The following is a 23,578-nucleotide window of genomic DNA, read 5'->3' as shown; positions in this document are numbered from 1 at the left end:
ACAATCCAGTGTCCACCACTATTTAGTGAATATAGGTCTTGGAGACCAGCTACAAATGAAATTGGTTTTCGCTCATTTGCAACACTTGGGACTTGGTATTTCTGATGAGACACTTAAAAGCACGGAGATGGTATTATGTTACTAAGTGATTTCAGCTATTCGCTGTAGAATAGTGTATTCTAAAGTGAACATACAGTCTTTTTCTGTGTGCGTGTTTTTTTCTTTTTTTTTTTTTTTTTTTTTCTTTTTTTAATTACCGTATTTATCGGCGTATAACACGCGCCGGCGTATAACACGCACCCCAAGTTTAGGAGAGAATTTTAAGGAAAAAAACTTTTAGGAGGGAAGTTTAAGGAAAAGAAACTTACATTAAAATGCCCATCAATGCAGCCTCATCAGTGTTCATCTGCAGCCTTTTCAGTGTCAGTGCAGCCTTGTCAGTGCAGCTTTGCCCCAGTGCAGCCTTGTCAGTGCAGCTTTGCCCCCAGTGCAGCCTTGTCAGTGCAGCTTTGCCCCCAGTGCAGCCTTGTCAGTGCAGCTTTGCCCCCAGTGCAGCCTTGTCAGTGCAGCTTTGCCCCCAGTGCAGCCTTGTCCACAGTGCAGCCTTGTCCACAGTGCAGCCTTGTCCACAGTGCAGCCTTGTCCACAGTGCAGCCTTGTCCACAGTGCAGCCTTGTCCACAGTGCAGCCTTGTCCACAGTGCAGCCTTGTCCACAGTGCAGCCTTGTCCACAGTGCAGCCTTGTCCACAGTGCAGCCTAGTGTCCATGCCTCCTGCCGCTGCCGCCGCAGCCATACACATAGAAGTAGTTTTAAATATGGCGCCGCGGAGTTCGGAGAGACTCGGCGCCGGCGGAAGTGAACGAACGCCGCCGAGATACACATAGCCGAGGGTTCTCGGCTCTTTCCGGCGCCGCTCACAGTCCCGCCCAGTCCCGCCCTATGATGGACATAACACGGGTCCAATGGCGGGACTGGGCGTGACAGTGAGCGGCGCCGGAAAGAGCCGAATACACCCGACTATGTGTATCTCGGCTCTGTGATTTCGGCGGCGCTCGTTCAGCACCGCCGAGTCCTTCCGAAGTCCACGGCGCCATATTTGAAGCGATCGCCGACATTCACATAGCGATAGCGGGGATCGGCGTATAACACGCACCCACGACTTTCCCCTGATTTTAAGGGGAAAAAAGTGCGTGTTATACGCCGATAAATATGGTATATGTGTAAAATATATTTCAATTTTAAATTATAATTCCAGGCTATAAAACTTAAAACTGTTTCCACCCCTCTTCTTCATCCCTATACTAACTACCATGTAGAAGGAAGATGCTTATACTTGCCTATTCTCAGGGTGCTCCAGTCCAGTCACGTGATCGGCTCCCAGCAGCATCTTCAGGGGAGGGACAGCCGACAATGGGTGCCCTAAAGTTGACCGGACTGGAGCGCCCTGAGGATGGGTAAGTATAAGCATCTTCCTTCCACAGAGTTGTTTGTATAGGATTTAGAAGGTGGGAGCACATTTAAGCTTGCTTGGTAATAGCCTGGAATTCCTCTTTGACACCCAACTGATCCAGTTTAGTAGATGAAAGGGAAACTAATTCCCTTCCCCTTTTGTTGCAGGATCGGATTGGATGTAGGGGGGTGTAAACCGACACAAGTCAATTTACGTCTGCTGCTTCATAAAGTAGAATGGGAGGTCCGATCGGGTTCTCCTCCAAAGTCCAGAGTTTTTAGACCTTCCTGGGAGTGAGCAAGAGAGGGAGGCTTTTTTTCTACATACAGTGAGACCATAGAGAATAAATGCTCCCCTAACAGGTAGTCGGATTACAGCAGCAAAAATAAGGAATTTGAACTTTAGAGTAAAAATAAATGGGTAAGGAATTTGGAGGAGGCTGAAAGCATTAGAATGCACTTTTTGCGTTAAAGCGGAGGTTCACACAAAAATTGAACCTCCGCTTTTCTGAACCTACCCCCCCTTCCGGTGTCACATTTGGCACCTTTCAGGGGGGAGGGGGGTGCAGATACCTGTCTAAGACAGATATTTGCACCCACTTCCGGCATAGACTCCCACGGGAGTCTATGCCTCTTCCTGTCCCCCCGCACTGTCTGCTGGGACACACACGGGTCCCAGGAGATAGCGGGGACCAGTTAGGAAGCGCAGCGCGACTCGCGCATGTGCAGTAGGGAACCGGGAAGTGAAGTCGCAGTGCTTCACTTCCTGATTCCCTTACAGAGAATGGCGGCGGCAGCACCCAAGGGACGATTCGGTCTCGGGTGCCGACATCGCTGGACCCTGAGACAGGTAAGTGTTCTTATTTTAAAAGTCAGCAGCTGCAGTATTTGTAGCTGCTGACTTTTAACATTTTTTTTTTTTTTTCGCGGGACTCTCTTTAAGAATACACACTACTTTTTAAATTATTTATTTATTTTCAAACAAGAGTTTAGTGTCACTTAAGATCTAATTGGGTGCTGAATGACTGACTGTCCTTCACCATAACTCTCATTGACAAATGTGAATTAACATCTTTCAATACATAGTTTAGGTAAATCTGATTGTACAGACCGTCTTCAGTGTTTGAATGCCATGTGAGTGTAGTTAGCACGGCAGTGAGAGTACCCGGAACAAAGTGTTAGTACCTTTATTGAAGTGGGTGATGTTGGGGTTTCTGGTAATAAAGGACCACTATATATACTTTTTTTTTTTTTTTTTTTTTTTTTTTTTTGCCGCTTCTCACTTTGAAAATGAACTATGTAACTCCACTTTTAACCAAAGTAATGTATGACTACTTTATAGATCTCATTGTTTGTCTACACTTGACGTTTTATAAAGACAGCCTAACCTAGTCTCTAAAGTTGTTTAACTGGCTCCAGGCTACTGTATAACATCTGACATTTATTTAAATAATGCATAAGGCATAGGAATGCCAGCACAAGGAAGGCAGAATTTATTACTAGTGCTTAAAGCAGACGTAAACCATCAAAGCAATATTAAAAATGTTGAGCCCCGAGGAACTGTTTGCCATAATGTGCTGGCATGCATTTCATATTGGCACATTATGGAAGACTTACCTTGCAAGTGATCCTCTCCATTGTTGTGATAAAATGTTATACTTTCATCTTCTGTCTTCAGTCAATGGTCTCTTGATTAACTGGGGTAACTACGGTAACAACATCTTCCTTTTCCCCCCATCCCTTTTTTTTTTTTTTTTTTTTTTTTTGCCATTATGTTTGAAAAATGTGTCCTTGATCCTTTTTGAATGCTGATGCCTTTATAAAACAATCGTGGTGTGATGAGGCATTGAGTACTGATGAGATGGATATATTCAAATTTTATGTAGAGTTTAAGCATAAACAGTAATTTTTTTTTTTTTTTTTTTTTCTTAAACCCGTTTTCCTATGAAGTCAGTTGTTTTGCATTAAACACATTGCTAATGAATTTTAAAAGTTTCTGCTTGTTTTGACTCATGGGAAGATTTGCCCCGAATCTGCCTGCGATTTGAAAGCGCTGATGGCAAATTGCGGGACTCCCATTTGAGATGCTATTCATTTTAATGAGGCCTCAATTAGTGGTGCTGGTCTGACGCGATTGTCGCATGATTAATTGCGCGGCAGTCGCGGCGACATATCGCGTGAAGCCTGTCTCCCAAAAGTAGTGCCTGAACTTTTCTGGGTTAACCTGCTTCCCGCGATGCGTATTGCCATGATTGCATCGCGATTTATCGGCTGACAATCGCGGCATGCCTGCACTGCGGTTTGAGGGATCATTCAAATGAATGGCATCTCAAATGCGAGTCCTGTGATTTGTCATTCACACATCAGCGCTTTGAAATCACAGGCAAATCTGCCCACGATTCAAAACGCTGAAGTGTCTGCAGCCTTAGTGAATCAATCCCAAAGCTGTTGGTAAATAAAGTGAAGCTATGAATACCCATTTCTATTTGAGAGAAATTTTAAAATGAAAAAATCCACTCTGGGATTGGACCCACTTTGGGGGCCTGGGTAGGTATAAAGAAGGAATGGTAAAGAAAAAAAAAAAAAAAAATTAGGGTGTGGCTCCAAATGTGAACACAGCGTCCCCTTATACACTAACCTTAGTCATACTAAAGTCTTTGTTATTTTAAGCAAAAAAAAATTTCATACTTGCCTGCTCTGTGCAGTGGTTTTACACAAAGCAGCCCAGATCTTCCTCTTCTTGGGTCCCTCGCTGGTTCTTCTGGCCCCTCCCTCCTGCCCCCATGGCAAGCAGCTTGCCAAGCTGCTGCTCTGTGTATCCATTCAGACATGGAGCCGTGGTCCGACCTGCCCCTCTCTCTCCTGATTGGCTCACTCGCTTTAACAGCAGCTGGAGTCAATGGCACCCACTGCTGTCTCAGCCAATGATAAGGGAAAGCCCCGGACAGTTGAGTCTCTTATTCAACATTGCTGGATCGAGATGGACTTGTTAGTATTAGGGGTGTCCTTTAGAACCACCTTAACTTGGCAAAGGGAACAGCCTCTACTTCAGTGTTTCTCAACTCCAGTCCTCAAGGCGCCCCAACAGGTCATGTTTTCAGGATATCCCTCAGATGAAACAGTTGTGGTAATTACTAAGGCAGTGAAACTGATAAAATCACCTGTGCAAATTAATGGAGAGCCTGAAAACATGACCTGTTGGGGTGCCTTGAGGACTGGAGTTGAGAAACACTGCTCTACTTAACTAAATTGCCCCATTGCTTTTCTACAAGCCACTTGTACAGAATGTAACTTATGTTCCACTTCTCACCTACCATTCTCTGCTGTGGTGGTGTTTTTGTGAATTTAACTCTCCTGACCTTTTTTTTTTTTTTTTCCTTTCTTTCTCTGCTTTAGGAACCTTTCTGTAGGATACCATGGGAAAACTTTATCATGGACTTGCCAATTGGTGGTGAAATGGTACCTTGTCAGCACTGTGCGGTGATGTGATCCGTCGTTTTGGCCCCTGAGGATACTCGGCTGGATATTATTAAGGCCCCCTTGTATTTGTGGGTTTGTTGATTGGGAATCCCTTAGCATCTGCTGGGATCCCTAGGCCTGGCTCTTATGGTATAGGAACATGGACCATAGCAACAGGGAGAAGGATGACAGGCCACGAGCAGCCAAAGCTTTGCCAGTGCGGACCGGCCATAGCTCCCGGCCATCCAGCTCGACCACCTCCTCAGGGGTCCTTATGGTGGGACCCAACTTTAGGGTGGGAAAGAAGATTGGCTGTGGAAACTTTGGGGAGCTACGGTTAGGTAAGGTTAAAGTATTTTACCCCAGCATTTGAAATTCCTGATCTGTGCTTGCTATACCATGTACCTGTATGAAAAGTATGCTGTCCTCCTTTATTTTTTTTTCCAACTTCCTTTGTGTGAAATCCCTGGTGTTCCTGGCAGAGACCCTCTGTCCTCCTATTAAAAACTGACCACATTAGGCAAGAGAGTTCACATATATTGCCTTGCAAAAGTATTCATCCCCTTGTTTTTTTTTTAAATCTGAATTATATGTGATGGATGAGAACACAACAGTTTACATTGGTGAAGTAAAGTTAGAAAAATATATACGTAAAACTATTTTTCATAAATAAAAAAACTGATAATTGTTATGTGCATCTGTATTCACCTCCTGAAGCCCATAAAAAGCTCTGGTGCAACCAATTACCTTCAGAAGTCACACAATTAGTGAAATGATGTCCACCTTTGTGCAATCTAAATGTCACATGATCTGTCATTACATATACACACCTTTTTGAAAGGGCCCCAGAGGCTGCAAAACCTAAGCAAGAGGCACCACTAACCAAACACTGCCATGAAGACCAAGGGACACTCTAAACAAGTAAGGGACAATGTTGTTGAGAAGTACAAGTCAGGGTTAGGTTATAAAAAAAAAAAAAAAAAAAAAAAAAAAAAAAAAATCTTTGATCCCCAGGAGCACCATCAAATCTATTATAACCAAATGTAAAGTACATGGCACAACAGCAAACCTGCCAAGAGATGGCCACACACCAAAACTCATGGACCGGGCAAGGAGGGCATTAATCAGAGAGGCAGCACAGAGATCTAAGGTAACCCTGGAGGAGCTGCAGAGTTCCACAGCAGAGACTGGAGAGTCTGTACATAAGACTACAATAAGCTGTATGCTCCATAGAGTTGGGCTGTATGGCAAAGTGGCCAGAAGAAAGCCAAAAACCAAAATGGCACGTTTTGAGTTTGCAAAAGGCATGTGGGAGACTCCCAAAATGTATGGAGGAAGGTGCTCTGGTCTGATGAGACTAAAATTTAACTTTTTGGCCATCGAAGAAAACGCTATGTCTGGCGCAAACCCATCACATCACCCAAAGAACACAATCCCCACAGTGAAGCATGGTGGTGGCAGCATCATGCTGTGGGGATGTTTTTCAGCAGTCGGGACTGGGAAACTGGTCAGAGTTGAGGGAAAGATGGATGGTTCTAAATACAGGGATAGTCTTGAGCAAAACCTGTACAACTGTGTGTGATTTGAGGCTAGGACGGAAGGTTCACCTTCCAGCACCACAATGACCCCAAACACACTGCTATAAAGCAACACTTGAGTGGTTTAAGGGGAAACCTGTAAATGTGTTGGAATGGCCTAGTCAAAGCCCAGACCTCAATCCAATAGAAAATCTGTGGTCAGACTTAAAGATGGCTGATCACAAGCACAAACCATCCAACTTGAAGGAGCTGGAGTAGTTTTGCAAGGTGAAATGGGCAAAAATCCCAGTGGTGTGATAGCCGCAAAAGGTGGCTCTGCAAAGTATTGACCTTAGGGGGGTTGAATAGTTATGCACATTGACCTTTTCTGTTATTTTGTCCTATTTGTTTGCTTCACAATAAAAAAAAAAAAAAATCTTCAAAGTTGTGGGCATGTTCTGTAAATTTAGATGAAACCAAATCCTCAAACAATCCATTCCAGGCTGTGAGGCAACAAAACACGAAAAATGCCAAGGGGGTGAATACTTTTGCAAGGTAGTGTGTGTGTGTGTGTGTGTGTATGTATGTGTATGTATGTGTGTGTATATATATATATATATATATATATATATATATATATATATATATATATATATATATATATATATATATATATATATTACACACACAATTTTTTTGCCTTTTTCTTTTAAACTGGACGGTTTTACAGGGTGAGTCTTTACAGTCGCTCTAAATTTTATTTATTTTTACTTCTGCCTCTGAATAACAGGTTATCTGGATTTTGAAAGGCTGCAAATGTGATTAAAAAAATACGTACATTCGTATACACCTAGGGCAATCTCCCAAAAGCTTAGAAGCCTGCAACAGTGGGACTTTGCACTGGCATATTCTGTTCTTTCTCCACTTTTCACAGCAGCTGTACAATATATATCTGTTCACAGTGACATTTATTCTTACAGCAAAAACGAAACCCACTTCTCTCATTCATATTTCCTAAATATTAAGCTGTTATCCAATTTTTTGGGATCCATGTGATTAAAAAGTGACCAACGCTGATCAGCTTCTGCAAATCCTAGTAACTAGGAAAAAGTTTACGAAGCATGCAGTAAATGTTCCATAGTAATTTTGACCCATGTAAGTAATGCTTTCTGTGTATTTAGCTCTCATGCACATTAAGTACAACTGCATGCCCCAAACATCTGCAGTACAGTAATGCATATGCAGAAACTGTCCTGCGTAGGCCACTCCACATACAAGCACCAGGTGTGAAGCCGCCCTTCTTGACACAGTGCGCATGAGTGATTACACCTAATAAATGAACATATAGTGATGTGCTTTTTCCTTTCAGGGCATACCCAGTATAACATGCTCGTAGCTAAAGGAGCAATAAGCAAGGGAAAAACCCTTTACAGACACTTTGCAAGCTTACTGCATGAATTGGCTAAAAATCATTCCGGTGAGGCTGCTTACCAGAGATGAGACACAAACAGATTTTTCAAAATAGATCCCTCTCTTCAGACCTAAATGCAATTGCTGTACATTTAATAAATCTGGAGCTTCTATCACACCATCTCCCTATGTTTTTCTGTACAACTATGCAAAGGGCAGCATTAAATTGTTTTGCAAAATTATTATTTTTGCCCTAAACAGTTTTTTTTTTTTTTTTTTTTTTTAATGTTGTAATGTTAGGCTACCTTCATCATTCTGAGTTAGTGTAGTGCTGAACAGGTTAGTCACCCAGGACTAGTATTGAATTTGGATGTTGACAGCCATCAAATATTTATTCTAGCGCTTAAGGAACAAGCCCAGATTTCAACACATTATCCTTGCTGATGGTAGAGCAGGATTCCAGCTTGATCACTGTTATGCAGTGCAGAAGTTTGCTCTTCACAAATTGGCTGATTATCAGCAGATTCTGTTTACAGCAATCTTGCTAGTTAGAACATCAACCCATGCATTTATATCCAGAGGCAGCGTCAAAGGTATCCAGTCAAAATTGAGCAGCTTTAAATGCTTGTCCACTGGGGCCTTTTTTTTTTTTTTTTTTTTTTGTTCACGTTAAAATCTGCAGTGTTTTGTTAGCCACGAACATTATATTTTTTATAAAAGCAATGGTCCTGGAGAATAAAATGGTGGCTGTTGCAATTTTTATTGGGTTGAGGTCAGGACTCTGTGCAGGCCAGTTAAGTTCCTCTACTCCAAACTCCCTCATCCATGTCTTTATGTACTTTGCTTTGTGCACTGGTCCAAATCATTTGGTGGAAGGGGGATTATGGTGTGAAGTTGTTTTTCCGGGGTTTGGCTTGGCCCCTTCGTTCCAGTGAAGGGGGCACTTAAGGTGTCAGCATACTTAGACGTTTTGGACAATTTCATGCTCCCAACTTTGTGGGAGCAGTTTGGGGATGGCCCCTTCCTGTTCCAACATGACTGCGCACCAGTACACAAACTGGGTCCATAAAGACATTGGTGAGCAAGTTTTGGGTGAAGGAACTTGACTGACCTCCAACCCGATAGAACACCTTTGGGATGATTTAGAGCAGAGACTGCAAGCCAGGCCTTCTCATCCACATCAGTGCCTGACCTCACAAATGCGCTTCTGGAAGTATGGTCAAACATTCCCATAGACACACTCCTAAATATTGTGCACAGCCTTCCCAGAAGAGTTGAAGCCGTTCTAGCTTCAACGTGTGGGCCAACTCAATGTTGAACCCTATGAACTAAGACTGGGATGCCATTAAACTTCATGTGCATGTAAAGGTAGGCGTCCCAATGCTTTTGGTAATATAGTGTCTGTACAGTGCCTTGAAAAAATATTCATACCCCTTGCAATTTTTCACATTTTGTCATGTTACAGCCAAAGACTTAAATGTATTTTATTGGGATTTTATGTGATAGACCAACACAGTGGCACATAATTGGGAAGTTTAAGGAAAATGATAAATGGCTTTCAAATTATTTCTATAAATTATATCGAAAGTGTGGCATGCATTTGTATTTAGCCCCCTTTTATTCTGATACCTCTAACTAAAATCTAGTGGAACCAATTGCCGTCCATTGTCGCCTAATTAGTAAATAATCCACCTGTGTGTAATTTTAATCTCAGTATAAATACAGCTGTTCTGTGACGTCCTCAGGTTTGTTGGAGAACATTTGTCAACAAACCACATCCTGAAGCCCAAGGAACACACCAGACAAGTCAGGAAAATAAAGTTGTGGAGTGGTTTAAAAGCAGGGTTAGGTTATAAAAATATCCCAAGCTTTGAACAGCTCACGGAGCACTATTCGATCCATCATCTGAAAATGGAAAGAGTATGGCACAACTGCAAACCTACAAAGACATGGCCGTCCACCTAAACTGACAGGCCAGGCAAGGAGAGCATTAATCAGAGAAGCAGCCAAGAGGCCCATGGTAACTCTGGAGAAGCTGCAGAGATCCACAGCTCAGGTGGGAGAATCTGTCCATAGGACAACTATTAGTCGTGCACACCACAAATCTGGCCTTTATTGAAGAGTGCCAAGAAGAAAGCCATTGTTGAAAAGAGCCATAAGAAGTCCAGGTTGCAAGAAGCCATGTGGGGGACACAGCAAACATGTAGAAGAAGGTGTTCTGGTCAGATGAGACCAAATTGAACTTTTTGGCCTAAAAGCAAAACGCTATGTGTGGTAGAAAACTGCACATCATCCTGAACACACCATCCCCACCGTAAAACGTGGTGGCAGCATCATGTTGTGGGGATGCTTTTCTTCAGCAGGCACAGGGAAGCTGGTCAGAGTTAATGGGAAGATGGATGGAGACAAATACAGTGCAATCTTAGAAGAACCTGTTAGTCTGCAAAAGACTTGAGACGGGAGCAGAGGTTCACCTTCCAGTAGGACAACGAATCTAAACATACGGTATCTCACAAAAGTGAATACACCCCTCACATTTTTGTAAATTTTTTTTTTTTTATATATCTTTTCATGTGACAACACTGAAGGAATGACACTTTGCTTCAATGTAAAGTAGTGAGTGTATAACAGTGTAAATGTGCTGTCCCCTCAAAATAACGCAACAAACTATTACACATTAATGTCTAAACCGCTGGCAACAAAAGTGAGTATGTCCCTAAGTGAAAATGTGCATATTGGGCCAATTTGCTATTTTCCCTCTCCGGTGTCATGTGACTCGTTAGTGTTACAAGGTCTCAGGTGTGAATGGGGAGCAGGTGTGTTAAATTTGGTGCCCTCACACTGGTCGCTGGAAGTTCAACATGGCACCTCATGGCAAAGAACTCTCTGAGGATCTGATAAAAAATTGTTGCTCTACATAAAGATGGCGTAGGCTATAAGAAGATTGCCTAGACCCTGAAACTGAGCTGCAGCACGATGGCTAAGACCATACAGCGATTTAACAGGACAGGTTCCACTCAGAACAGGCCTCGCTATGGTCGACCAAGGAAGTTGTGTGCACATGCTTAGAGTCATATCCAGGGGTTGTCTTTGGGAAATACGTTTGAGTGCTGCCAGCATTGCTGCAGAGGTTGAAGGGGTTGGGGGTCAGCCTGTCAGTGCTCAGACCATACGCCACACACTGCATCAAATTCGTCTGCATGGCTGTTGTCCCAGAAGAAAGCCTCTTCTAAAGATGATGCACCAGAAAGTCTGTCTTTAGCAAACTGTTTGCAGGCTAAGGACATGGATTACTGGAACCATGTCCTGTAGTTTGAGACCAAGATGAACTTATTTGGTTCAGATGGTGTCAATCGTGCGTGGCGACAACCAGGTGAGAAGTACAAAGACCAGTGTCTTGCCTACAGTCAAGCATGGTGGTGGCAGTGTCATGGTTTTGGGGCTGCATGAGTTCTGTCCGGCACTGGGGAGCTACAGCTCATTGAGAACCATGAATGCCAACATGTACTGTGATATGCTGAAGCAGAACATGATCTCCCCTCTGAGACTGGGCCGCAGGCAGTATTCCAACATACCGACCCAAACACGCCTCCAAGATGACCACTGCCTTGCTAAAGAAGCTGGGGTCAAGGTGATGGACTGGCCAAGCATGTCTCCAGACCTAAACCCTATTGAGCATCTGTGAGGCATCCTCAAACGGAAGGTGGAGGAGCGCAAGTTCTCTAACATCCACCAGCTCTGTGATGCCATCATGGAGGAGTGGAAGAGGACTCCAGTGGCAACCTGTGAAGCTCTGGTGAACTCTTTTTGTCCAAGAGGCTTAAGGCAGTGCTGGAAAATAATGGTGGCCACACAATATTGACACTTGGGGCCCAATTTGGACATTTTCACTGTGACGTTTTCACTGTTATTTTGAAGGGACAGCAAATTTACACTGTTATACAAGCTGTACATTCACTACTTTACATTGTAGCAAAGTGTAATTTCTTCAGTGTTGTTACATGAAAAGATAATACATTTACAAAAATGTGAGGGGTGTACTCACGTTTGTGAGATAATGTACATCCAAAGCTACAATGGAATAGTTTAGATCAAAGCATATTCATGTGTTTAGAATTGCCCAGTCAAAGTCCAGACCTAAATCCAATTGAGAATCTGTGGCAAGACTTGAAAATTGCTGTTCACGGACGCTCTCCATCCATTCTGACAGAGATTGAGCTATTTTGCAAAGAATAGGCAAAAATTTCACTCTCTAGATGTGCAAAGCTGGTAGAGACATACCCAAAAAAGACTTGCAGCTGTAATTGCAGCGAAAGGTTGTTCTACAAAGTACTGACTCGGGGGGCTGAATACAAATGCATGCCACACATTTCATATTTATTTGTAAAAAATGTTGAAAACCATTTATCATTTTTCTTCCACTTCACAATTATGTGCCACTTTGTGTTGGTCTGTCACATAAAATCCCAATAAAATACATTTACGTTTTTGGTTGTAACATGACAAAATGTGGAAAACTTCAAGAGGTAAGGAATACTTTTTTTCAAGGCACTGTATGTCTGTAGTAAATAAACATTTTAAGATTTAAAATTGCACAAGTCTGTGAAATGACAAACTACTTTACCTGAAATTGTCCAAAGGCGACCCTTTCATCCTTTAAAAGGTTATCAGTTAGGCTTAATGTACACGGAATGAGGTACCCACATTTAAAATGTCTGTTTTGCCGCGTTCACATGCCGCATTTGCGTTTAGATTAGTTTGAATTTTTTTTATTTATTTTTTTTTCAAAATTAGCCAAAAATGAAAAATGCCTGTAAACGAAATGAGGCTAAACGCGAGTTACCGCGTTTAACCACCTTTGGCGTCAGAAACGTCGGCGTCTGAACTAATTTTTTTGCATTCAAAGAAAAGCCTATAAACGCAACTGCCTAAAAACGACATTAAACAAACCTCTGTACATGTACACATAAGATAACATTGGATGAGTTCAGGGGCAGTTGAAAAAAAGCATCCAACTGCCTCTGAATGTTCGTTTACCAGAGGCCTTAAACTTAAACATGAGCTATGGTGCTAGATGGCTCATATGTGGCGCAATCTGTTACATGTGTGCTGGACCCATGTTTGCGTGTGAGCACAGGGTGTGCCTTTTACTTGGAGTCATGATCCTGATATAACCACTTGCTACCCAGGATGTTGATGTTTGCATGCTGGGCAGCAAGCAGTTAAAGGTACACTCCAATCACAATTGACAAAGAAAATTAAAGGTACAGACAATGAGCACCTACCTTCTCAATAAAAAAAAAACACCCCAAAACAAAATGCTAATGAACTTAATAAATTTGACCAGCTCCCTTGTGACAGTTCTCTGGTCTAGCAGCCAATCGCAGGGCCTGAGCCTAGTCACATGACCAAGGGCATTACTGCTTCCCAACTATTTTTCAGTGCCTGTTACAGTGAAGGGGGACATAAGAGTGACAAGTTGCTGTATCGCTTTTTCAGCTGCACGCATCCAGTGCATTTTTCTGTGCGGGTGGTTGCCATGTGTGGATCTGCATCAAACCCCCATCTACAGTACATAGCTAGATTTTGATCCAGCGATGTGCGCAAGAGCAGAGGCTCTCAGTCTCTCCTCGTTGGCTTAAACACAGCTGTGGGAGCCTTGTTATTCTGCTGTCAATCAGTCAGTGAGGAGTAAGGGTGGGGCTGAGCCTTATCTTATTGACACAGAGCCGACTCTGAAGTAAGCACGCATGAGTGCCCCCATAGCAAATGGCTTGCTATGGGGGGAACTCAGCGGGGAGGAGGGGCCAGAAGTGCCACCGGGGGGCCCCCAGCAGAAGAGGATTGGTGCAGCCCTGTGCAATACTATTGCACAAAGCAGGCAAGTATAACAAGTTGTGTTTGTTTTTTGTTTTTGTTTTTTTTAATAACAGCCTTTAAAATTACTTATTTAGCTGATTTCTTTCTTTTTTTTTTTTTTTTTTTTTTTTTTTTTTTTTTCTTTCTATCCCAAAGTTACTGTTTAGGCTTCCATAGTTGGGACGTACAATATGTGTTCTAATGCTTCTGTAGTTCCCAAGTTAGGATGCGTCCTCAAGCTCTTCTTCCTGTAGTGAGCTGGAAATGCTGCTGCAATAAAATCCTAAGCAGTATTGTCAATCCTGCATGAGTGTTCTCCTGGTCTACAGAACACCTTTGTTATGGACCTGAAAAGAGGGGGGGGTGTTCTCTAGCAGGAGAACTCAGACAGGGCTGATGAAGGTATGAAGAAATAGGCATGTACTGGGCAGATGTGATCTACTGTGTGCCAGAGCTGCACGATTCTGGCCAAAATGAGAATCACAATTTTTTTTTTTTTTTTTTGTTTTTGCTTATAATTTTACGATTCTTGCAGCGTAACATCTTTCACATTATACAAAACAATTGGATTAACTTTACTATTTTTTTTAAATTTTTTAATTCATTAAAGTGTATTTCTTTCCAAAAAATTGCATTTGAAAGACCGCTGCTCAAATACAGTGTGACATAAAATATTGCAACAACCATTTTATTCTCTAGGGTCTCTGCTAAAAATCTAATGTTTGGTTCTAAGTAATTTTCTAGCAAAAAATATATATTTTTTTATCTTGAAACCAACAAGTGTCTGAAAAAGGCTTAGTCTTTAAGTGGTTAAACTTCCCTCATTTACAGACCGAAATTCATTCCTTTGATCTAAAGCAGGGGTGGTCAATCTGCGGACCGGTACTGTTCCGTGGCCTGTTGTCAAGCGGGTGGCCATCAAAGCAGGAGGTGAGCCCTGTCACGGACTGTGGTATAGTTAGCAACCTGTGTGTATGCTGTAATTTCTGCTGAGCAGCCGCTGATGTCAGCATATTGGCAAGGCGGGGGTGGGACGGCTGCAGACCGAGAGCTGCCAAACTTATATCAACAAGTGGGCGATTACCCGCTTGTTGTTATGAAGTCTCTCGCTCTCTGTCATGATCTGCAGCCGTCCTGCTCCCTGCCTTGCTAATAGACTGACATTGGTGGTCGCTCGGGAGAAATGATTGAATACACACAGGACGCACAGGCTGCTAACTATAACGCAGTCCGCGACAGGGCTAACCTCCTGCTGAAGCGTGAGAGAATAGACATAAGCTACAGGAGAACCAGAGATTAAAATGGGCACTGTGCAGGAAGGACTGATGGGAGGGGGAAAGGGAGGTATGTAACTGCAGGGAGGACTGTGATTGGAGGGGGTGCATGACTGCAGGGAGGACTGATATGGGGGGGGGGGCAGCATGACTGCAGGGAGGTCTGTGATGGGGATGGCCATGACTGCAGGGAGGACTAATTACGATTAATCGTGCATTTCTAGTGTGTCTGTGTGTGTGTGTGTGTGAGAGATATATTGTGACAGAACCGTCCAGCACCCTACTTGGGTGCCTCCGTCAAGATACAGCTTCCTCCAGTCTGCACCCAGGAACTAGATGATAAAGCCGACTATTGCACTCAAGATACTAGACAACACTAGCTATGGTGCAAACTAGAAGTAGAACTCTTTATTGTAAATTCACTCGGAATACAGTTCATCTGGAAAGTATTCACAGCGCTTCACTTTTTCCACATTTTGTTATGTTACAGCCTTATTCCAAAATGGATTTAGTGACTTATTTTCCTAAAAATTTTACAAACAATACGCCATAATGCCAATGTGAAAGAAGTTGGTTTGAAATCTTTGCAAATTTTTTAAAAATAAAAAATCACATGTACATAAGTACTTGCAGCCTTTGCCACGAAACTCGAAATTGAGCTCAGATGCATCCTGTTTCCATTAATCATCCTCAATGTTTCTACAACTTGATTGGAGTCCACCCGTAGAGAATTAAGTTGATTGGACGTGATTTGGAAAGGCACACACCTGTCAATATAAGGTCCCACAGGTAGACCTCAGACAGGATTGTATTGAGGCACAGATCTGGGGATGGGTACAGAAACATTTCTGCAGTATTGAAGGTCCCAATGAGCACATCCATAAATGGAAGAAGTTTGGAACCACCAGGACTCTTCCTAGAGTGGGCCGCCTGGCCAAACTGGGCCATCGGAGGAGAAGGGCCTTAGTCAGGGAGGTGACCAAGAACCCAATGGTCACACTGACAGAGCTCCAATATTTCTCTGTGGAGAGGGGAGAAACCTCCTGGAAGAACAACCATCTCTGCAGCACTCCACCAATTAGGCCTGTATGGTAGAGTGGCCAGATGGCAGCCACTCCTCAGTAAGACATGACAGCCCAACTGGAGTGTGCCAAAAGGCACCTGAAGGACTCTCGGACCATGAGAAACAAAGATTAAATTCTTTGGCCTGAATGGCAAGCGTCCTATCTGATCAAAACCAGGCACCGCTCATCACCTGGCAAATACCATCCCTACAGTGATCCCTATAGTGAAGCATGGTGGTGGCAGCATCATGCTGGGTGGATGTTTTTCAGCGGCAGGAACTGGGAGACCAGGCAGGGTCAAGGGAACGTTCAATGCAGCAATGTACAGAAACATCCTTGATGAAAACCTGCTTCAGAGCGCTCTGGGGCGAAGGTTCTTCTTTCAACAGGACTACTGCCCTAAGCACACAGCCAAGATAACAAAGGAGTGGCTACGGGACAACTCGTACTGTGAATGTTCTTGTGCCCTAGCCAGATCCCAGATATGAACTCGATCGATCATCTCTGGAGAGATCTGAAAATGGCTGTGCACCTACGCTCCCCATCCAATCTGATGGAGCTGGAGAGGTCCTGCAAACAAGAATGGGAGAAACTGCCCAAAAACAGATGTGCCAAGCTTTGTAGCATTACTCTTAAAAAGACTTGAGGCTGTAATTTTGGTGCCAAAGGTGCTTCAACAAAGTATTGAGTAAAGTCTGTGAATACTTGTACATGTGATTTTTGTCTTTTTGCAAATTAAAAAAAAAAAAAAAAAAAAAAAAAACACAAAATTTTATTTGGATATAGGGGTTATTTACTAAAATCAAATCCACTTTGCACTACAAGTGCACTTGGAAGTACAATCGCTGTAAATCTGAGGAGTAGATCTGAAATTAGGGGAAGCTCTGCTGATTTTATCATCCAATCATGTGCAAGGTAAAATGCTGTTTTTTTCCCCGCAAACTGAGCTTTCTTTTGGTGGTAATTGATCACCTCTGCATTCTTTTATTTTTTGCGCTATAAACTAAGACTGACAATTTTTAACCACTTGCCGACCGCCTCACGCATATATACGTGAGCAGAGCGGCACGGGCAGGCAAAATCACGTACCTGGTACGTGATTGCCTTCCCGCGGGCGGGGGGTCCGATCGGACCCCCCCCCGGTGCCATCAGGGGTCGGCGTTTGGCTGGGAGAGTTGAGAGACGAGGGGGAGGCCATCCGATCGTGGCCCCCCCCTCGCGATCGCTCCCAGACAATGAGAAACATCCCCTGCCTCTGTATAGTACACAGAGGCAGAGGATGTGATGTCATCTGTCCTCGGCTGGCCAGTTTCCGTTCCAGCACCGAGGAGAGAAGACATGTAAGTGCACCAACACACACACACAACACAGTAGAACATGCCAGGCACACTAAACACCCCCGATCCCCCCCCGATCGCCCCCCGATCCTCCCCAATCACCCCTCCCCCCCGTCACAAACTGACACCAAGCAGGTTTTTTTGTTTTGTTTTGTTTTTTTCCTGATTACTGCATAGTGTCAATTTGCGACAGTTAGCAGTGGTAGGACAGTGAGTATTAGCCCCCTGTAGGTCTAGGGTACCCCCCTAACCCCCCCTAATAAAGTTTTAACCCCTTGATCACCCCCTGTCACCAGTGTCGCTAAGCGATAATTTTTCTGATCGCTGTATTAGTGTCGCTGGTGACGCTAGTTAGGAACGTAAATATTTAGGTTCGCTGTCAGCGTTTTATAGCGACAGGGACCCCCATATACTACCTAATAAATGTTTTAACCCCTTGATTGCCCCCTAGTTAACCCTTTCACCACTGATCACCGTATAACTGTTACGGGTGACGCTGGTTAGTTTGTTTATTTTTTTTTAGTGTCAGGGCACCCGCCGTTTATTACCGAATAAAGGTTTAGCCCCCTGATCGCCCGGCGGTGATATGCGTCGCCCCAGGCAGCGTCAGATTAGCGCCAGTACCGCGAACACCCACGCACGCAGCATACGCCTCCCTTAGTGGTATAGTATCTGAACGCATCAATATCTGATCCGATCAGATCTATACTAGCGTCCCCAGCAGTTTAGGGTTCCCAAAAACGCAGTGTTAGCGGGATCAGCCCAGATACCTGCTAGCACCTGCGTTTTGCCCCTCCGCCCGGCCCTGCCCAGCCCACCCAAGTGCAGTATCGATCGATCACTGACACTTACAAAACACTAAACGCATAACTGCAGCGTTCGCAGAGTCAGGCCTGATCCCTGCGATCGCTAACAGTTTTTTTGGTAGCATTTTGGTGAACTGGCAAGCACCAGCCCCAAGCAGCGTCAGATTAGCGCCAGTACCACTAACACCCACGCACGCACCGTACACCTCCCTTAGTGGTATAGTATCTGATCGGATCAATATCTGATCCGATCAGATCTATACTAGCGTCCCCAGCAGTTTAGGGTTCCCAAAAACGCAGTGTTAGTGGGATCAGCCCAGATACCTGCTAGCACCTGCGTTTTGCCCCTCCGCCCGGCCCAGCCCAGCCCACCCAAGTGCAGTATCGATCGATCACTGTCACTTATTTTTGTAGCGTTTAGGTGAACTGGCAAGCGCCAGCGGCCTAGTACACCCCGGTCGTAGTCATACCAGCACTGCAGTAACACTTGGTGACGTGGCGAGTCCCATAAGTGCAGTTCAAGCTGGTGAGGTGGCAAGCACAAGTAGTGTCGCGCTGCCATCAAAAAGACAAACACAGGCCCGTCGTGCCCATAATGCCCTTCCTGCTGCATTCGCCAATCCTAATTGGGAACCCACCACTTCTGCAGCGCCCGTATTTCCCCCATTCACATCCCCAACCAAATGCAGTCGGCTGCATGAGAGGCATTTATATGTCCTCCCGAGTACCCCTACCCAACGAACCCCCCCAAAAAAGATGTGTCTGCAGCAAGCGCGGATATAGACGTGACACCCGCTATTATTGTCCCTCCTGTCCTGATAATCCTGGTCTTTGCATTGGTGAATGTTTTGAACGCTACCATTCACTAGTTGAGTATTAGCGTAGGGTACAGCATTGCACAGACTAGGACACACTTTCACAGGGTCTCCCAAGATGCCATCGCATTTTGAGAGACCCGAACCTGGAACCGGTTACAGTTATAAAAGTTACAGTTACAAAAAAAAAAAACACAAGCAAAAATAAAAAAAAATAGTTGTCGTTTTATTGTTCTCTCTCTCTATTCTCTCTCTGGTGTTCTGCTCTTTTTTACTGTATTCTATTCTGCAATGTTTTATTGTTATTATGTTTTATCATGTTTGCTTTTCAGGTATGCAATTTTTTATACTTTACCGTTTACTGTGCTTTATTGTTAACCATTTTTTTGTCTTCAGGTACGCCATTCACGACTTTGAGTGGTTATACCAGAATGATGCCTGCAGGTTTAGGTATCATCTTGGTATCATTCTTTTCAGCCAGCGGTCGGCTTTCATGTAAAAGCAATCCTAGCGGCTAATTAGCCTCTAGACTGCTTTTACAAGCAGTGGGAGGGAATGCCCCCCCACCGTCTTCCGTGTTTTTCTCTGGCTCTCCTGTCTCAACAGGGAACCTGAGAATGCAGCCGGTGATTCAGCCAGCTGACCATAGAGCTGATCAGAGACCAGAGTGGCTCCAAACATCTCTATGGCCTAAGAAACCGGAAGCTACGAGCATTTTAGGACTTAGATTTCGCCGGATGTAAACAGCGCCGTTGGGAAATTGGGAAAGCATTTTATCACACCGATCTTGGTGTGGTCAGATGCTTTGAGGGCAGAGGAGAAATCTAGGGTCTAATAGACCCCAATTTTTTCAAAAAAGAGTACCTGTCACTACCTATTGCTATCATAGGGGATATTTACATTCCCTGAGATAACAATAAAAATGATTTAAAAAAAAATATGAAAGGAACAGTTTAAAAATAAGATAAAAAAGCAAAAAAATAATAAAAAAAAAAAAAAAAAAAAAAAAGCACCCCTGTCCCCCCTGCTCTCGCGCTAAGGCGAACGCAAGCGTCGGTCTGGCGTCAAATGTAAACAGCAATTGCACCATGCATGTGAGGTATCACCGCGAAGGTCAGATCGAGGGCAGTAATTTTAGCAGTAGACCTCCTCTGTAAATCTAAAGTGGTAACCTGTAAAGGCTTTTAAAGGCTTTTAAAAATGTATTAATTTTGTTGCCACTGCACGTTTGTGCGCAATTTTAAAGCATGTCATGTTTGGTATCCATGTACTCGGCCTAAGATCATCTTTTTTATTTCATCAAACATTTGGGCAATATAGTGTGTTTTAGTGCATTAAAATTTAAAAAAGTGTGTTTTTTCCACAAAAAATGCGTTTGAAAAATCGCTGCGCAATTACTGTGTGAAAAAAAAAAAAATGAAACGCCCACCATTTTAATCTGTAGGGCATTTGCTTTAAAATAATATATAATGTTTGGGGGTTCAAAGTAATTTTCTTGCAAAAAAAAATAATTTTTTCATGTAATCAAAAAGTGTCAGAAAGGGCTTTGTCTTCAAGTGGTTAGAAGAGTGGGTGATGTGTGACGTAAGCTTCTAAATGTTGTGCATAAAATGCCAGGACAGTTCAAACCCCCCCAAATGACCCCATTTTGGAAAGTAGACACCCCAAGCTATTTGCTGAGAGGCATGTCGAGTCCATGGAATATTTTATATTGCGACACAAGTTGCGGGAAAGAGACAAATTTTTTTTTTTTTTTTTTGCACAAAGTTGTCACTAAATGTTATATTGCTCAAACATGCCATGGGGATTTGTGAAATTACACCCCAAAATAAATTCTGTTGCTTCTCCTGAGTACGGGGATACCACATGTGTGAGACTTTTTGGGAGCCTAGCCGCGTACGGGACCCCGAAAACCAAGAACCGCCTTCAGGCTTTCTAAGGCCGTAAATTTTTGATTTCACTCTTCACTGCCTATCACAGTCTCGGAGGCCATGGAATGCCCAGGTGGCACAAACCCCCCCCCCAAATGACCCAATTTTGGAAAGTAGACACCCCAAGCTATTTGCTGAGAGGTATAGTGAGTATTTTGCAGACCTCACTTTTTTGTCACAAGGTTTTGAAAATTGAAAAAAGAAAAAAAAAATTTTTTTTTCTGGTCTTTCTTCATTTTCAAAAACAAATGAGAGCTGCAAAATACTCACCATACCTCTCAGCAAATAGCTTGGGGTGTCTACTTTCCAAAATGGGGTCATTTGGGGGGGGGTTGTGCCATCTTGGCATTTTATGGCCTTCAAAACTGTGATAGGTAGTGAGGAGTGAAATCAAAAATGTATGCCCTTAGAAATCCTGAAGGCGGTGATTGGTTTTCGGGGCCCCGTACGCGGCTAGGCTCCCAAAAAGTGCCACACATGTGGTATCCCCATACTCAGGAGAAGCAGCTGAATGTATTTTGGGGTGCAATTCCACATAGCCCATGGCCTATGTGAGCAATATATCATTTAGTGACAACTTTTTGTAAATTTTTTTTTTTGTCATTATTCAATCACTTGGGACAAAAAAAATAAATATTCAATGGGCTCAACATGCCTCTCAGCAATTTCCTTGGGGTGTCTACTTTCCAAAATGGGGTCATTTGGGGGGGGTTTGTACTGCCCTGCCATTTTAGCACCTCAAGAAATGACATAGGCAGTCATAAACTAAAAGCTGTGTAAATTCCAGAAAATGTACCCTAGTTTGTAGACGCTATAACTTTTGCGCAAACCAATAAATATACGCTTATTGACATTTTTTTTACCAAAGACATGTGGCCGAATACATTTTGGCCTAAATGTATGACTAAAATTTAGTTTATTGGATTTTTTTTATAACAAAAAGTAGAAAATATCATTTTTTTTCAAAATTTTCAGTCTTTTTCCGTTGATAGCGCAAAAAATAAAAACGGCAGAGGTGATCAAATACCATCAAAAGAAAGCTCTATTTGTGGGAAGAAAAGGACGCAAATTTCGTTTGGGTAGAGCATTGCATGACCGCGCAATTAGCAGTTAAAGCGACGCAGTGCCGAATTGTAAAAAGTGCTCTGGTCAGGAAGGGGGTAAATCCTTCCGGGGCTGAAGTGGTTAAACAATATTTTTTACTTACTGCTATAAAACATTCCCAATAAAAAAAAGTAAATCAAATTCTTCATCAATTTAAGCCAATATGTATTCTGCTTCATGTTTTTGGTAATAAAAAAAAATCCTAAAGTGTATATTGATTGGTTTGCGCACACAAGTTACAGCATCTGCAAACTATGATGTTATTATTTTTTATATTGGTAATGGTGGCAATCAGCGACTTATAGCGGGATTGCGATATTGCGGCGGATAAATCGCACACCTGACACTATTTGGGGACCAGTGAAACCAATACAGTGGTCAGTGCTACAAAATATACACTGTTACTGTGCTAATGACACTGGCAGGGAAGGGGTTAACAGAGGCGATCAAAGGGTTAAATGTGTTCCTGGGAGTGATTAGTAACTGTGTGGGTGGCGCTTTGACTTGCGGAATGTATAGATCCGTGTTTTGCCTCTTAGCAGGAACACAGGATCAGCACATTTCCGTCTTTCAGAACGGTGATCTGCCTTGTTTACGTAGACAGACTGCCGTTCTGCTTTTCTCTTGAACGATCAGTCGGTCCCGGCGGACATTGCGTCCACCCAGGATGCATAAAAATTGATGATTTTGTTTGATTTTTTTTCTTATATCCCCCTTTTTTTTTTTTTTTTTTTTTTTTTTTTTCAAATTTTTTTGAAATTTTTTTTAAATAAAATGCTTTTGGAATAAAAATCTATCTAAAGATAGTTTTCTATTCAAGATGCATTAATTTAGTTTATATAGCATGAAATGGATCTTAGTTATATGTAGCATGAGTCTGTATATTCTGCAATATTTACATGTTTGGTAAACTCACTGAGTGGAATGAGATAACATGCACTGCATTGATGCATACATACAATATCACAGTAACCATGAGATAAAACAAAGTTCAGGAACATTCCTTTATCCCATTGTTTTGCAAATCTATGTACATTACAAATTGTATGATTGAATCGGTTCTGATATTGCTGTTTTACTAACCTGATAGCTTATTCTAAATAGGAAACCTTAATTTTGTTTAAATCAAATATTAGATTCTAACTACCAGCAAGAATGAGTCCTTACGTTTAAAGCGCACCTGTCATTTCAGATCCATCATGACAGCGCCATCCGCTCACCTGCTGCCGCCACGTCCCTCACCTTGTATCACTGCCGCATCACCAGCTGTCCCATTAAAGGGACTGACACTGAGTTGACAGCGGGTCATAGGAGGAGCCGCTGCAGGACAGATGACAGTTGCTCTTTAAAAATTATTTAAAATCAAGCCTTTTTACTAGTGACTTGAATCAAATCCACCTTGCGTCCACCGGACCTGCTGATTGGCTCCTGCTGTGTACAATCGCAGCAGGGGTGGGTCTCCGGCGGCATGCCCCAGACCCGGAAGTGTCAGATCACATACAAGGTACTTGATCAGGTGGATATCGTCCACCCTGCCGCAATATATCTATG

General features: G+C 43.1%; 1 protein-coding gene across 8 annotated transcripts in view; it reads left to right on the top strand.

Annotated features, from left to right (window-relative positions):
* Positions 1–23,578, top strand: part of CSNK1G1 (casein kinase 1 gamma 1) — a 172,069-nt gene that overhangs the window by 80,907 nt on the left and 67,584 nt on the right. For 7 of the 8 annotated variants that reach the window (XM_073618969.1, XM_073618970.1, XM_073618973.1 and 4 more), the window contains exon 2: positions 4,848–5,256. In XM_073618969.1, the coding sequence (XP_073475070.1) occupies positions 5,071–5,256 (186 nt within the window). In that variant the 5' untranslated portion in view covers positions 4,848–5,070. The remainder of the gene's footprint in view (positions 1–4,847; positions 5,257–23,578) is intronic. The other variant, XM_073618971.1, reaches the window with a different exon arrangement.

This window comes from Aquarana catesbeiana, linkage group LG03 (genome assembly GCF_042186555.1).
Source record: "Aquarana catesbeiana isolate 2022-GZ linkage group LG03, ASM4218655v1, whole genome shotgun sequence".
Classification (NCBI taxonomy): Eukaryota; Metazoa; Chordata; class Amphibia; order Anura; family Ranidae; genus Aquarana; species Aquarana catesbeiana.
The sequence above is the reverse complement of the archived record's forward strand: the minus strand, read 5'-3'. Positions and strand labels throughout refer to the sequence as shown.